Genomic DNA, 17,081 nt, shown 5'->3' with positions numbered 1-17,081 from the left:
ACAGGCAACGGCCAACTTTATTATTTCTACAGATGGCGTGTATAGATGGATGAAATCATAATGTCGTGTTCTACATTTTTTGTTTGTTTTAATGTGGTGTTTTATAAAGTACCTATTCTTATAAAACAAACAATCAAGTTATTAGAAAATATGTCTGTGAAATTACTAATTATTATGTGATCTGTAATAACTAATTTATTTAAAAAATATAGAGAAATATTATTAGACTAGCTGATTCGCGCAACTTCGTCTGCATCACATTTTCTTGACATTTATCATTATATTCCGTCCAATTTATACAATATCTCTTAATATTATTCTGATGTATATCTTATAATAATGTAAAGTTTTATCAAAATCCGTTCAGTAGTTTTTGCGTGACAGAGTATCAAACATCCATCCATATTCACAAACTTTCGCATTTTTATAGGGATAGGTGTCTTATAATATTAGATACCTATCGTTAGTAATCTCAAATATAATCAAAATAAAATATCTCAAATCACCCAACACGAACAACTACATCACATAAGTTAAAAATATTCTATAATTTTGTTAAACTAGGATATGATCTATTGTTATACCAAATTTTATTGAGATACATTAAGCTGTGCTTAAGCAAGAAGTAACTGATCATCTATGCTTATTATCTATAGCTGGTTTATCGTCCCGGCATAGAGTTGGTAGACCCACCAAGATACTCATAATGTATCTAATTAAGTAACAAGCAATACTAACATACAATTAAGATCGTTTATCTTATCGGATTTTTGACTGTAGATAGACATGTACCAGCTTCGATTCTCGATCGGCCTCATTTAATTTAGAAAACGAACTTTCCTATATTGGATCCGACCCGCATTTCTGGATTATCTACTGTAGTAATAATTTGTTAGCCATATTATCTATACCGTTGATGTTTGTCTGTCGATGTATATGTGAAATTAAATTTTAGGTAAAGATAGATTGTATTAGAAGGATGGACTAAAGTTACGGATAACAGCTAGTCCTTAAGTTATAAAGACGATCGTATTCTCCTTAGAACTCATATAGATAGAGATAACTTTTTAATGTAATTGGCTATCAAGCTGATGGTGCTGATGGAAATAACAGTCGTCTATGTGAACAACACTACGGCCATCACGAAATGGTGTGACATCTTCGATACCAATTATGCGTTACTATTTCAGAAAACTAAGATGTCACACCCCTTATCCTCTAAGTTCTCTGGACCCTACAAACCCAACACAGACTGCTTACAAAACATGTTGTTTTACGGCTGTTTATGTGAAACTGGGGTATCAATTCAGATGAATTTTTACTGTCTACATCTGGTAAACCTTACAGTCAGTCGAATTGAGTAACTGCTTCTGAAATCGGTTCAAAAACCCATTATTTTTGAAGATTAGAGGGAACTAGAATGTGTAACTTTCCATTCGTTGGTTTGAGACACGAGCAAGTACGTCAATTAGTTATTATAAGAGTTATTTAAAGTTTACCCCCTAGTAGTGAATTGACAGAGCGTGACGGATACATACCGTTGCGCTCAGTTGCATCACTATCATTTCGCCCGTGACCTTCTCTAGAAATTATTTGATAAAAAAGAATTACAGACAAAAAAGTAGCCTTTCAGCTGCGATATAGATTATTATTTCTTGTTTCATAAAAAAACATATCAATAATTGAAATAATACAATACAGTGCCCAAACAAAGGGGAATTTTTTGTTAATAACAAAATTAACTAAAAATTCAATATCAATGTCAAATTGGTATTGAATAATACTACAAATAAAGCAAAAAAATCAAATAGTAAATACAGTCACATAGACTATCTGCTCCGTTCGGTATTTGTTTGAAAATAAATTATATATACCTATTATGTGAAATCATAAACAGATCTACAGATAAACTACTCTTATTGCTGTTACATGGTCATATTTTATCTATAAACTGCTTCACTGATTAAAATTTCAATAATGTATTTTATGTTCTAGTACTGTATATATAATGCAATAAAAACTTTTCTATTTTTAGTATTATTCTAATCATAAACATTTACAGGTAAATTATATGTGTATAAGTAATCTGTATATATAAATAAATCGTTTGGTTTCTATGTTACGACATCATCATATCATATAAATGTTACGAAAGGTATTATACCTTCCTTGTGTTCGTGGAAATCGGAATTCAATAAGTCTATTTTATTCCACTATTAAAGAATTAATACGGGAGTAACGCAGGAGTATGTTGGACTCTATTATTACTTAAAACATGACTGTCGATATGTTTTAAGTAAACAAATAGATTCCAAATGATCAAAATCGGTTTTACTTTATATAAGATATCGCTTAATATAGATATAAATAAAACTGATTATTTACGAGTCAGTTTCTATAGGCGATATTGATAAGAAGTTATAAATATTTGACATTTTATTTGAGGAATTTATCAACGTCGACCTAATTAAGCTTTATAAAAATGTACATACGGCAATACCTATATGTATATCATTAAAACAAACATAGGACAGATAAAGATTCTTTAAAACTAACTTGGCCTTGATCCTGCAAAAGCTAAGTAGGTAAGTATTCGTTGACAGCGAACAGACACCAATACATCTATACTAATATTTCCACTAGTCTCAACTTTCAATTTCAATTATATCATACTCGTAAATACATAAATACATTTTATTTAAAATTTCAGACGTCAAGAACATTTACTTCGCTTCTAACATTAAAACTTTTTTAATATTTCAATAACGTTTTCCCGACGAGGATAGAAACTCGATGAACTGTTATGAAGATGGCTCGTGGAGTATGAAGTATGTAGCAATATTTATTGTTATATAACCTAACATAGCACCACGTACATAAGCGTAGACACATGTACGTGGTAACCCTGACACGCTTCGTTGAATCGCAACTCAACTAAGGAGAGCCCTTATGTGGCAGTCAATCAAACGGTAGCCCAATGTTTTGAAGGTGATTTATAAGCAATGCATACCGAATTCAATCAAACAAATCATCGTAAGACTTAATACAGCAATGACAAATAGTTACATGTTAATTGTGTTAAAATACGATCAAATAATGCCTCATATATAGGTAGTATAGATAACTATAAAAATATGTATTGTTATAGTTATATACTACCTATGTGACTATATTTCGTGACCCCTCTGGAAATCATCTTAGTTAATTTCTGGTGAATTCGCCATGATGGATTTACTGACTTGACTATATGCTTATTCTACCATTCTTCAAGGGTGCCCTGCCAGCGTCTACCGTTAGTGTATCCTGGGTCTTCTAGTCCCAATTCATCCATAAAAGAAATACAACTTGTTAGTTACAATTCATGGTTTTTGAAAACACATTACATCACCACCAATACGGGCGTTGTCTGAAATCTATGCATAATAATGTAGATACACTTTATTGAGAATTTTATTGTCTGAGCGTTAAGCGCATACCATACATTCTCAGTGGCGTAAACATTCATGTTCGAAGACACGATGACTTCATGAGAGGTCAAATGAAAAATCGAACGCCTTCAAAGGCTATTAACATTCCTTACTTATTAATAAGTACAGACACTAGTGTCTGGTCATATACATAGTAGGAATCACGGAACAAATTGTAAATTAATACCTTGAGATGCGTTTTATCCGTGTGCTAAAGGATTAAGTACTCATATTTGTATTCAGGGTTACTGGTATATGTTTTCTAAGGGTAATATTAGATGTATAACAAACATTACGGTTCAAATAAAGATCTTATTACCTTCCCTTGCTTGGTTGCTAATTAATGGAATTTCACCTACTTCATCATAGATAGTATTGAAGAAAATAGTCTGAATAAAACAAATAATATGAACACGATGTAATTATTTAAGAATTCAGAAAATGTTCTTGTAGAGTCATTAACTTGTAATTTGAATCAGTTTTGAATGTGGGAGTGACGTGATTATTTGTTGCCATTCAAAGTACGTTCTATAGATGCCTATCTGTGATGAGCGCAGGCGACTGCATAGCGCGAGTGGAATGCGACCACACGACACTACAATGAGAACATTTCAGCGTTTATGTATGATGACCGTCAAACAGTCCGCTAATGGAGGTAAATTACATTGTTCTAACATTGACATCGGTTGATGAGATACTCTTTTACCCGTGACTTGCACCGGTAAACGAATGAATGGTTTTGGTAGTTCTGGACTGCAGGCTAACATTTGGTACTTATATTTATTGTTGTTTTAACCGAGTTGTAAATTTACGTTGCAATAATAAATAAAATATTAGAATGCAGTAACAATAGGTAACTACACACGGCGGCCCGAATAACTGGAATAGCCGCACTCTCGCTTCGTTGCCAACGAAATGGAATCCGTAGCCATTAGAAATTCTACTCTATAATGATGACTTCATTGCAATTGGATTCCTGCAGCGCGTGTCGCTCAGCTGCCTGTCTGATGTCAGTGTATCACATGGCATCACGAATACTTTGCATTTCTGCCATCACCTAACAAATCATCATGTTGAATTAACGTTCAATTAACAACTAAGACTTTAGCTTCGCTTTGTAGTTTTTATGTTTTAATACATCAGCTATAAGACCTGACATTGTTGTTGCCATGGTAATTTATATTGTCTCAATTAGTTGACGGAAAACAAAAAGATATTTACGTTTCGAATTCATATTATATAATTGCATTGCTGTATTAATATTAATAATATTGTTAATATTAATATTTAATGTTGTTTAGGTAGGTACAAGATATTGTTTTCATAGGAGACGGAAGTTTTATTAGTGTCTACATAATGAATTTCTATAGACATTACATTTTGATACTCGTTGTAGAAAATTTCTATTTACATATTACTTGATCATTCCGATGAAAACTTACACTTATAGACGAATCGTACAGCCTCATTTCAAAACACAAAGGCACAGTGTAATTTGAAATGTCTAAATTACACCGATCCTTCAGGGCGTGTTTTTCCATTAGTTTTTGGCATCTGGTTTACCTCTCGTTAGTGGGTTGTTTGCGAGCACTATTTGATTGTCTGATACATATAAAAGTCCATTCTGAAAACAATAGTTATCATCGGTTGCATACCTGAGAGTGTTCGTAACTGTAGTGTAGTCCGCAACGCAACCTACATTCTGCATTCTTTTCGAAACCGTAACACGCCGCCTCTGCGTTCCGGATATATACGTGCATGCCACATTCACCCCAATATCAATCATAATAGAACCCATTTCAATTCAATAAAGGTAATAAAATTTCAATCATTGCATTTCTAGAGAGCTGTAAACGCGGTTTCTCAAAGTATTGTTTTTGATTCATATATGATAAATCAGTAAATACACAAGTTATTGTATAAATTAATACCCTTATTCTATATTTATAGAATATGGGTATTCCTTTATACAATTGGTAGTTTTACCAATGGACAGAGAATCTATGAATGCGTGCAAACGCCGAAATAATCGCGTGTAGATTTTTTAAAGATCCATTTCAATACAAAAGCTCACGTACCTAACACATATTACAAGCAAAAAAGCTAAACGAGAATTGCTAATTATGTACTGATGATTTTCAACATTTATAATAACCTCAGTATGGAATATGATATCAATGATAAAACTTACTGGCTGCTGGATAATTACTATCTATCGTATCGTACAATTGTACACAATAGGTGCCCCAGACAGCCGACTGCTTTCTATACCAACTGATTTGAACTGGAAATTCTATACTTAACGTAATCCTAGACTCTATAGTAGTAGTTTTCTATCGTGCAAAAATCTTTGGAATAGTAAGGTCATTTCGTCTAGCCTTTGAATATACCAGGTAGCTTCTGTGCATCTGTGCGGAGCTCGAGCGACCATAGCCATAGCATTAGGAACAATGAGCTCAATAAGAGACTTATGTGCAGTCAATACAGTCTAGATTACATTAATAGTTATTAAGTTGTTAGTAGCTGTTATAGGAGTGATGAAAGCTTACAATTGGTAATTTTTAGGGTTATATAAAATGACAAAATTTACTGACAAAAAGAACTTTTTATACATTTGTCATAAAACATTGAAAAAAAAAACTATTTGTTTTGCATTTCTGATCACACGTTTTTACTTGCATAATAGCATATGTAGCTATACTTTCTGTGTGGAATCATTTCATTTAGAAATTTTGTCCGATTATGAAGATGTATGTAAACGGATAGCGACTCACAGTAATTTTTTTAAAGTTACATGATATCCGTCATAGAGGCTGTGAATAAAATTAAGTACCGAATATTTCAATACTCATTTCCGAATATGTAGTCATATTCGGTTAATTGAAGGTTCATCAGTCTAAAGCAGCTGTAACGTCAGAAGATATAAAGTATCCGGAGAGGTTTGCAACGAATTTACGCGGCCTTGTATTAGAATGCATAGTGGATTTGTTGGTGGAGGTAGAGAGCAGTGGTCCGACCAAATTCCTGATCGCTTTCTCTGGCAGTGTCGCACGCATGCCATTGCTGCGGCTAGTGCGGCCACATCGCACGCAGCGCAACGAAAGTGAGTGCCGGCGCGCGTCTTTGCTGTCATCGTGTTGCATAATTATCAACGATACAAGCAACAATGTTTGTAAACAGTCAAGAAATATCATTGAACAAATTGCGTGATCGTATTTTGATTAGATATGCACAAAAGCAACAGCAATTTGCATCACAAAGTTGATTTGGTTATTTTTTAAATTATTATGTTTAGCATTTATGCTGATAGTTAGATTTCCATTACTTTGAATAGGTGCAGTTCATTTTCTAAACTAACATTATCAAGAGAAAAGATGTAAATTTTTGTTTGTAATAAAAAAATAATAAAAAACCAAAGCTATTTTTAAACTTCTACCACCTAAAAAAATCTACATTTTTATTCCCAAAAAAATATTAGAGTTGACTACAATAATTGAACTCCCGAAAAGCCGACATAGGTCACTAGTTTTATAATAAACGTCAAAGACTTATATTTTTTTAATTATTACTTAATTGTTTAGAGACGATCATGTGAGTATTGGAACTTCAGGCACTAAGATAATTCTGCTGAGGGATGCAAACCGGATTGATTGTTAGATTGTGGGTCGGCGAAATTCTCGCGGGACGCGTTTCACGTCTGCTATTCTCGAGTCTCAGAAAGCTGGCTTTCCCAACTAGACTTAACTCCATTGTTGAGTTGTTTTAGCGAATGGTCTTATTACTGTATAATTGATTCCGAGATTAATGTATAATAATTGTTTCCGAGGTTAGACGCTGTTGACTTTAGATGATTCTCAAATTTGTCGGAAAGATATTTGTACCCGGATGTCTTGGTCGAGTGCACAGTAAGCAGCTAAAAAAAGTTAAAACAATCGCCTGACAGTTTTATTCCGGCAGTGGTCATTGAGGAATTGCGCTCAAATCGTGAAAGAAACTTTGTCGCGAATTTGTTTGGACAATGGGATCTTTGTGTCTCCTTTAGAGAGGAAGGTCCGCTTCACTAAACTCGTTTTGATACAGACGCGACTTACAGTTGCGTAGACATACTATTATGGTTTAGGTTGAATATATTACTTATCATGTAAAATATAGGAAAACTTCTATAATAACGTGGATATAGGCAGGGCAATGAAAAGTATTGCGATTACATTTAAAACATTTGACAGACACATCATGTGGACTATACAGTAAAAGGTAAAGATAATTATGTCGGCAATATTACAATAACACATTATTATACTGGCCGGAATAGGATGACGATTGAGCATTGCGAGTCAGACTCAGGAATGCGACCCGCCTACAGCCCGCTTCGCCGCGTCGTGGACATCGTAGCACGGAAGCCATACTTTTCATTTATTGACCATACTGATTAACAAATTACTTTTAATCGCTGTATATATTTTGTCCACACTTATAAAATCGGTTCTCTTACCATTATCAACGCGTACCCAAAACTACTAAGCAAAAGCTGAGAAAGAAGCAGAGGTTTATTTTACATGTATAACGTTCATATCATTTAAAAAAAAAATTTTAACAGTACTTCACTTAAATTTTATTATAAAACGATATCGTTTGCCGTATGACCTGTATGTTTAGTAGGTACATTTGTAAATACAAATTATTTCGTCAAATTCCTATATAATCGTACAACGCACAAAGCCACTTTGATTATTGTAGAATCTTTCAATAAAGCCATTACTTAGAATTTCGACGAAATCGAATGATGTTTGCATAATTCACGTGTATAAATCTGATCTGAATGTGTAGTGCTAACTGAATGTATGATATTTCATATGTATAATGTCAGGAATTTCCTCATCACGCACACATACAAAGTAAATAGGCATAGGTAAGACGATAACAATACTCACAGAGCAAAACTTACCACTATTCCTGTATCAAAGTGTAAACACATTTATACAATAATTTAAAAATAACAATACAAGTTTTAATGATTACTTCCCTCCTGTTGTTTGTCCTATACTTTTATTTTTACAGTCGCTTTTCATTATTATAAATAAATAATTCAAATTGATCCTTTAGGCAAAAGTGTTCCAATAAATACATATAAATAATTTTATGTTGTATATAATTATTCATATCGTCTTAACAGATGTAGGCGTAGGTTATTGTAATCATTGAATTCCAATCAACTTTTTTTTACAAAACATGTGGGTTTATATTTGGATGAAACGTAAACTTTGCTGTGCTTTCCACGATTACGAATACCAAGCAGTCAATTAATGGTAGTCCAGCTGGAATAATATTTAATAAAATATGTATAATAAGTATACATATACACATAGCTTCATATCCATAGTGTAAAAACATAGAAGTTGGGTCGTATATATATACTACAATGAAAACTATTCAAGAATGAACAAATAAATAGTAAACTAAAAAATTAAAACAAAATCAAAATATTTCTCTTTTCTTTCATTGAATTTTCATTCTTTCGAGTTTCATTTAGATTTGACCTAGAATTTTAATAGATCATCACGATATATAGACTATATAAAAAATATAGGTAATACTAGCTCCCCAGTGCAACGACTTGCGATGCATTTAATAATATCTACTTATTATTTAACTATGACATTATCATAAACGTTACAGAACATGAAACAGATTTGCTAGAAAATTACAAACCCATACATTCTTTATACAGAAAAAAACAATTAACTATTAAATTAACAATATTTAAAAATTACCAATTATTTAAAAAATATTTTAAAGTTTAATTTATGTATCTATTTATTTATGTACATTTAGGTTTCCAATACGTATATATTTATTTGTATATAGCTCTATAATATAGGTACTGTATTTATTTAATGGTATTATTTTCTGGGCATTAGTTATATCTATTCTAATGTACTTTTATATTTGCATGTCACCCACATATTTCACAATTATATTGGTCACTATAAGGTTGCCTTGAAAAAAATGTTTTAACAATAAGCCCGCCCTATTACAATATGATATACAAATGCATTGATAAATGTTTCAGTGCAATTTTTCTCGTTTCTGTGCAATGCAATAAAAGAATATTCTATTTATCTAAAATAATTACCAAAGCTGTCGGAATCGCTGGCGGGGTAGGCTGGACATGGTTGAACCATAGTGGCTGCTCTTGATAACACGTCCAGGGCTGATTCTACTTTCTCCATTATGTCCTGGATAATAAAAATAAACCTTTAGATACTATTTTAATATTAATATTATAAACAGATAAAATATTATTGACAGACACATATTTGTTAAGCAGAAAATGATTGAAGAAATATCACGTAAATCTACACTATATATTTTTTTTATTTATTGAGACTCAACATATGTATCAACACAACTTATCTAAAGGGGATGTGGATTTAGATGTCAGCAACAATTTTTACAAGCACAATATATGACTTCTGATTTCATAGAAACATATCAACGGTGTGGTATATTTATAAAATAATATAATTTAAACCTCTTACAGTAACAGACATTCTTTCATAATCTATTTCGGCTGTATTCTATACTTATTAAAGAATTTCCACAGCACCGAGAGATAGACATTTCGCACGGACAAAACTGCAAATCTTAAACAAAATCCGAAGCTTACCCTATGTTTGTTTGTTTTTTGTGGTTTTCAATTAACAGACACGGTTTTAAGCTCAATTATTGATATAAGTTAAAAAAATACATAAAAACATTTTCGAATATGGACGTAGTGTGTGTAATGAAACTATGTAGACGTAATTACAATGTTAATCAGGTTTATGATATAAAATTTTGTAGCATCGCTGTGATTTGTATGCAGCTATGTTCCGGGATATGAACTACCGAAGTTAAGAAACGATGGTAGATTTCCGTGAAACGTGCGTACATATTACTTATTATTTCGAGAAAGTAGACGTATAGTTATGAATTTCATTATGATTTATGATAAAAATAATAGTCATTCTAAGTGAGTAAATCAGCCAGTCGACTCCGTTCTCCATTACGATTATTTATTACTTTCTTATATATTACAAGAGACAAGTATACCATTATTAGTATATTTACTCTATTATTGTGACAATATACATAATTTTGTCACAAACAATATTCAATATTCATAATAACCTTTATGAATATTCTGTTTGTGACATTATTTTTAAATGATGTGATTACAAAGACTGCGCTAAAATTTACATGCGTCAAAGGAATTCATGTCTGGCCGTAAAAATATTTGGCTCGCCGGATGAAATGTCTCGGACGAAAAGCAATAAGGCATGGCATGCAAATACCGATTTGGCGGAAATTCCTCATAATATCATGTTAACGGCTAGACGGTGAACAGACGTGCGCCAAGTCGCGCAAATACCACGTAAATAAGCCAGGAGTAAGATGATCAAACAAAGAGTTGCGAAACGTGGCGGTGGCCGTCAAACGCATACCGGGACCGCTCGGGAACTTAGCCAATGGCAACTCTATCAGAGATGACACAAGAATTATGAATGATGAAAACAATTATATGGTATTAAAAATATGATTTGTTAATAGGTTTAGCTATGTTTAATCTCGTACGTATAAAAACATTGTTAACATTGACGGTTTAATAATAATATTGGCGTTTCAGATGATTAATTTCTTTTTCATTTATTTTTTTTCCTATTCAAACACTAAATCTAGCTTCAAATAAAAGATGCACGTGGCACTGATAGTTAGGCGTAAATTGTATGCATTTGTATAAATTTGTATGTATATTGGAAATCTAACCAAGTCTTTCGCAGACATAAAATACATATACATAAACGATAAAAGAATTTGTCTCAAAAATAAAATATTTAAAACAACATCATATAATAAATATAAGCCAGTTATTATTATACATTTAGAATTCTGAATCTTTGAATCAGTCTAGCTCTTTAGCAGTTGGTGTTATTTATTTTTCTGTCTATTCACTATTGTCGGGAAAGGCTGAGATACGAAACAATCTAATAAGAAGTAAACTATAAAATTAATTCATTGCATTGCATTGTGTTGCATCCATGTCAAAAATTTATATTTATTCATGTGGATCTATTTCATCTAATACATTTTGCGCCTAGAATAACACAGACCAAATATTGTGTTAATAATAAATGTAATTTGCATAGTTAAATCGGTAGGTATACCAGGCCAAATATTTCTGTGACGGGCGCCAATACAAACAGAACAATGTTATTGCTTAATTAACGAAATATGTGTGTCGATCTTGGTATTTGAATAGATAAAACGTACACATTAACTAATGATTAATGATACCAAAATATAGAATGCGATTATATACATTCCAAGCGTGGCTGCGACAAATTTCTTAAACGAATCTAGCTGATGAATCTAAATGAGTATAATGGACGTGAAATTCCTGGTATGTGAAGATATAATGGCATTACTTTCAAATGCCGAGACGAGATTCTCGTTGTTTTCTCACGCAAGTTTAAAGGTGTGGAAAAAGGGAATGGTAAACAAAACGTAGGCATGACGATAGATGCGATGACTGGGTACACTAATGATGAGGAATTTGGTACATTAACCACAATAGAATTTTTCTGGCCGGAGGCGGAGTCACGAGATCGGACGGAGCTGTGTGTCCGTCACTATGAAGTACAGTATACAGGTACCTACGGACTGGACAGATCATTCGACACATAGTTGGATGGTCACGAACCTCTTCAATGGCGCTAGTTATCATAGAATTTGACACGTAATAGGATACAGTAAAGTTTATATACGAATAAGTATTTGTCCTATTTAAACTTGCCTTGGAACCGTACCTACTATTGATACCACAGTGCTATCAACATAATGTTTTCTAAATCGTTTTAAAAAGTATGATGACTCTATCATGTTTAATATCAATAATTGTCATCGTACATTTTAAAATTAAAAATTCTTGTTTACAGTACCTATGTATTGAAAGAAAGCCATTATCATTATTCACTAATGATGTGTTTTTAATAAAATTTAATAATAGGTACCTAACAACGCCTCGAAGCTATAATAAACACAAAATTTGTAATAATTTTAGTAGATTGATGCAATAATTCAGCATTTATAATTTCTCATATATTATATACCTACATTCTGTTCTATATGGTTTGTAGAGTAGAGTGTTGTTAATATCTTAGCGAACAATAATTCAATATATTAAATAATCACAATAACCTGAAGAACCAAATCAAATTTATCTAAAAATTTTATTTAATCACACCAGTTTAAAGTAAGGCTATGAAATAAGTACTATACAATTGAAATTATTAACTTATATGTACGATTACATTACGATTATTGTGAACAACTTAGTTGTTCGTGTCGAATACTTGAGACTATTAAGACATTTATTTATTTAATTTTAATTCGGATTACATCCATATTGTGTTAGTAAAAACTTATAAAACTATGTTAGTAACTTATAATATACATATACGTAGATATATTTAATTTATATATCTGTGTCCACGTCCAGAAGCACTGGGTCCACAATGCAACGTTATCCAGTGCCTCTGGAGCGGACAATCAGGTATATTCGCAACAGTTTTTAGGATGCTGTTTGAGCTCCCCCGAATTCTAGACATCAGTGATGCAGCACTTTTACGCATTATGGCTTATATACATATATTGGCATTACATACATATTTGCTGCTGCCAATTTATTATTGATCACCTACGTAATATAATAATAAAGCTGACTGTACCTACCAGAGGCTGTACCGACTGTACATACTATAAGATAATCTGTTTATTTCACATGCTGTAGGTAATTATATAAAACTGAAACTGTTATCACCTGCTAGTCTCCAAACGAAAACCACATGGTGGTCGAGCCTTGACATTCCAAGTGTTAAAAATAATAATCTATTTTAGTGTATACAAGAAAAGTTTAAAATTATACCTTATGTCCAATGTTTAAAGTTAAAATTGGATAGGTCGTGATATCTTTTGTCGTTAGGAAGCCCGCATTTGGGGTGCCGCGTGTTCTTTTACGACGGTCGCTACCCCTGCTGTGCGCGTGCGCACGTGGCCTTCAAGGGGACGTCGGCGAGGGAACATCATCGGCAGATGTTTGGTAAATGTAGGGTTACACGAATTCTTTCCTAGTTTTGTATCATGCAAACGTTACGTGTTCATTGTACAGTACATCATTTCATTACGTACACATTACTTGTGTATTACCTAATTTTTTAAAATATTCTGTAAGTACGCAAGAATAGTTACTAAGTATCGTTTATAACAAATCAATAGGTATTTTATGAAATGTGTAAAAAAATATACAGTAACATACCAAAGGATATTCTGAAATTATTTTTTATTATCATTATTATACTTACTACGGCAAAGTAAATTAGATTTTTTAGTAAGATATAATTTTAGTACTTTAGTAAATAATATATTATGTGATAACTAATAAGAATTTTTATACTTGAATTTTATTTGTATGTGCAGAGATATAATATCATCATCAGATATTAGCTCGTGTCTACATTATAATGTATCTATCTATATGTATGTATGTATATTTGTCAAATGTTTTCCTTATATAATATATCATTTATAAATTATAAATACTAATATATATAATATATTATAGGTACCTATTGGTACCTGGTTCTAATTGCATACTTTATGGACTATGCATATTATAATTAAAATGCGGATTGTATATTTAACTTAGGTAGTACCCGGTAGAAAAATTATTGAATTGATCTAGTTAGCAATGCAATCCTTAATAGTATGTACCTATTTAAAAACCTAATTAAATATACGTAGGAACTAATGACAAATCAAAATATTATAGATATAATCTAATCCGACCGAATGATTAATCAGTTATTAAGAGAGAGAAAGTAGGTACACTACAAGTATATAGTAAAAAAAAATATAGGTTGTACCCACGTACAGAAATTAAAAACATAATATGTAATAGACTAAATGATTAATATAGAACTCAACGTATACGTATATACCTACACACTACATTATGAATTCTAATTATAATTATACATTAATATTACACAGTAGAATAATAAAGGTACGAACTAATATAAAAATGAAATACATATTTATTATAATTCTAGTAAAACGCGATTATGTTAAGCTAAATGTAGTTAGGTACATACAATGCTAACGTACAATACATACGAGGTAAATATTCATGGGACTAAAATTATTACCTATTGGAAACATAGGTCGAAATGTGGTCATTATTTTCAACCTTTTATATTCGATCACATGTTTGCTGAAATTTTATGGAATGTTATAATTTTATTCGTTTTATAAATAGGCTCTTGGAATGTCGATGGAATGTGTTAGATTACTTACCAAAGTATGTTATTTCTTACTTATAATTTATACATAATAAATAAATACATCGCCTATCAAATAATGTTACAATTTAAGTAGTCCTGCTAGACTTTATTTTAGTTAATTTGACATTGGGGTTAAAACAACACTAAAATGTTCAAACATGTGTCGAAGTGGTAGGCCGGGTCATTGGGCTCCTTAAAAAATGGCTGAGCGTAATGATAGCTGGCTCATCCGTCATACTCGTGAACGAGTGCTACTTGTATAGATATGTCTGTATATAGGTACAAAAAGGTAGTCAGTATTTATCATTTATTTAAAATTCACACAAATATTATAATTAACTTTATAAAATAAGATGCTGGCTTTATAACATAATATTTTCGGTACAGAGAAATAAAAACTCATCCCATAACATAATTTTAAAGATTATCGCGCAGGCGTAGTGGCTGGTTGTGAGTACGATGGATTCGAGATCCTGGGGTTACCAAGTGCTATATTTTTTTTTATTCTATTCTATTCAGTTCTACATAGAACTACAATTCAGCTATATTCGGTCAAGTGTGAATAGTAATGTTCGGTCTACTGACTATATTTGCGTAGTATAGGCATGTATACATATATGCATCTATGATAAAATTCGTTGATATTAAAGAAAATATATAAATATCAACGAAAGAACGCAGTGTATACCAGACAACTCGATTGAACGGAAACTGTGCGGGGTCACATTGGCTAATCGGGCGAAGTTTTATCGTTCTCTTATCACGTTGTACGGGCGCAGTGTGTGAATAAGTCGTATATACACCGCATATCATACACATTCCACTCTATTATATTCGCGAAATTCCAATCCATGCCGCTTCGCTGTACCTTTTTCATCGTGTAGCGGCAAAATGTTTTTTGCGAGGCGCGCTCTCAAATAAAACCGGTAGGTTACTTGTATGTACTTACTTATTACATGGTATCGTAATGCTAAGGTAACGCGAATAATGCAGTCATTGCTACATGTGATGATTTTTTGAAAATATACCAAATTATGTTTTCGATCCGTTTGTTGATCAGCTGATAGTGAATGTATGCTATGTTGGACATGAATGTGACTTCTTCGTTATTTTAGAGACTATTATAGTAAAATAAAGATTGCACAGTGGTATTAATAGAATTCTTTAAACAAAAAATAAACACTTACCTAGTTTGTTTATTATTCCCAGGGAGTATTGCGACTTCGTTTATTTCACACTATTTATATTTATGAATTCTAAATTATATAACTTTACTAATAAACCACGATCGTCTTTCTGTGTGTTTTCACGAAGTAATGAAATTATTTATGCTACTGATAATTCGTAACAATTGAACAAAACCGGCGAAGAACGAAAATCGATATAGTTTAACTAATGGAATTGCAAAAACTCAGGCCACATTTACCAGAACAACACGACACGCTACTTGTTTGTGCACCACGAAAGAATGTACTAACTTCTATCGTTTTTATACATTGTCCGTCAAATACACTATTGTATTTGTTGTTATTTCATAAAATCCAACTATCGCGCCACGACTCTGTTGACGAAATAGTCGCGTTTGACATTTGAGCCGAGCCCACTGCGATTGGAATCCACGGAATGTCAAATATTTTCAGTGCTGCCATCTATGTAGAGGAATGTCAATTCGCTTGAAGGCAGCACACTGGAGTGTTGGTTAGCCTCTTTAACATTACAATTACTTTAAATTATGATTGATAATATCTTAAAAATGCTTTTATGAGAGTTTGTATAAATAAATAAGTGAATTAGTAGATATATTTATTAAAATTATGCAGTAGTTATAGTATACGAAAATACAGGCACACGTTTGCGAATATATTGGAATGCGTCCAGTCCAGTTTAATGCCGCCTCTCTGAGACGTCACCGGCGCAGGCGTGATGGTTGGTAGGCCGCGTCTGCTGCAGGGTTATCGACACGTCGTGGAAGCGGCAAGCGGTGGCTAGGGTCGCCACCACGCCATGCTCGCCTGATAGTCTGCGCACGAAGCGTAGCGCAACTTAACAGTTTCGGTTCGATACTTGCGTTAGAATTTAGATTATGTAATTATAATTTTCTTTACTGCTAATATAAAAGCAACAACAATACATTTCTAGCAGTTTTCTTTTAGGTTTCTATTATTCCTCTTTATATTGAAATACAAAAATTAAAACTTTATAATGTTTTAATAGTATAGTAGGTACACATACTATA

The 17,081-nt window shown here is 32.3% G+C and overlaps 1 protein-coding gene across 1 annotated transcript in view; it reads right to left on the bottom strand.

Annotated features, from left to right (window-relative positions):
- Positions 1–16,871, bottom strand: part of LOC131852501 (transcription cofactor vestigial-like protein 4) — a 31,514-nt gene extending 14,643 nt beyond the window's left edge. The window contains exons 1-2 of the mRNA XM_059203180.1: positions 16,033–16,871; positions 9,601–9,703 (exon numbers count right to left, since the gene is read on the bottom strand). Of these exons, the coding sequence (XP_059059163.1) occupies positions 9,601–9,697 (97 nt within the window). The 5' untranslated portion in view covers positions 9,698–9,703; positions 16,033–16,871. The remainder of the gene's footprint in view (positions 1–9,600; positions 9,704–16,032) is intronic.
- Positions 16,872–17,081: the final 210 nt, after the last annotated feature.

The sequence above is a fragment of the Achroia grisella genome, unplaced genomic scaffold, assembly GCF_030625045.1.
Source record: "Achroia grisella isolate CSIRO2021 unplaced genomic scaffold, CSIRO_AGI_Agris_v1 utg1179, whole genome shotgun sequence".
Classification (NCBI taxonomy): Eukaryota; Metazoa; Arthropoda; class Insecta; order Lepidoptera; family Pyralidae; genus Achroia; species Achroia grisella.
This window is presented reverse-complemented; position numbering and strand designations above follow the sequence as displayed.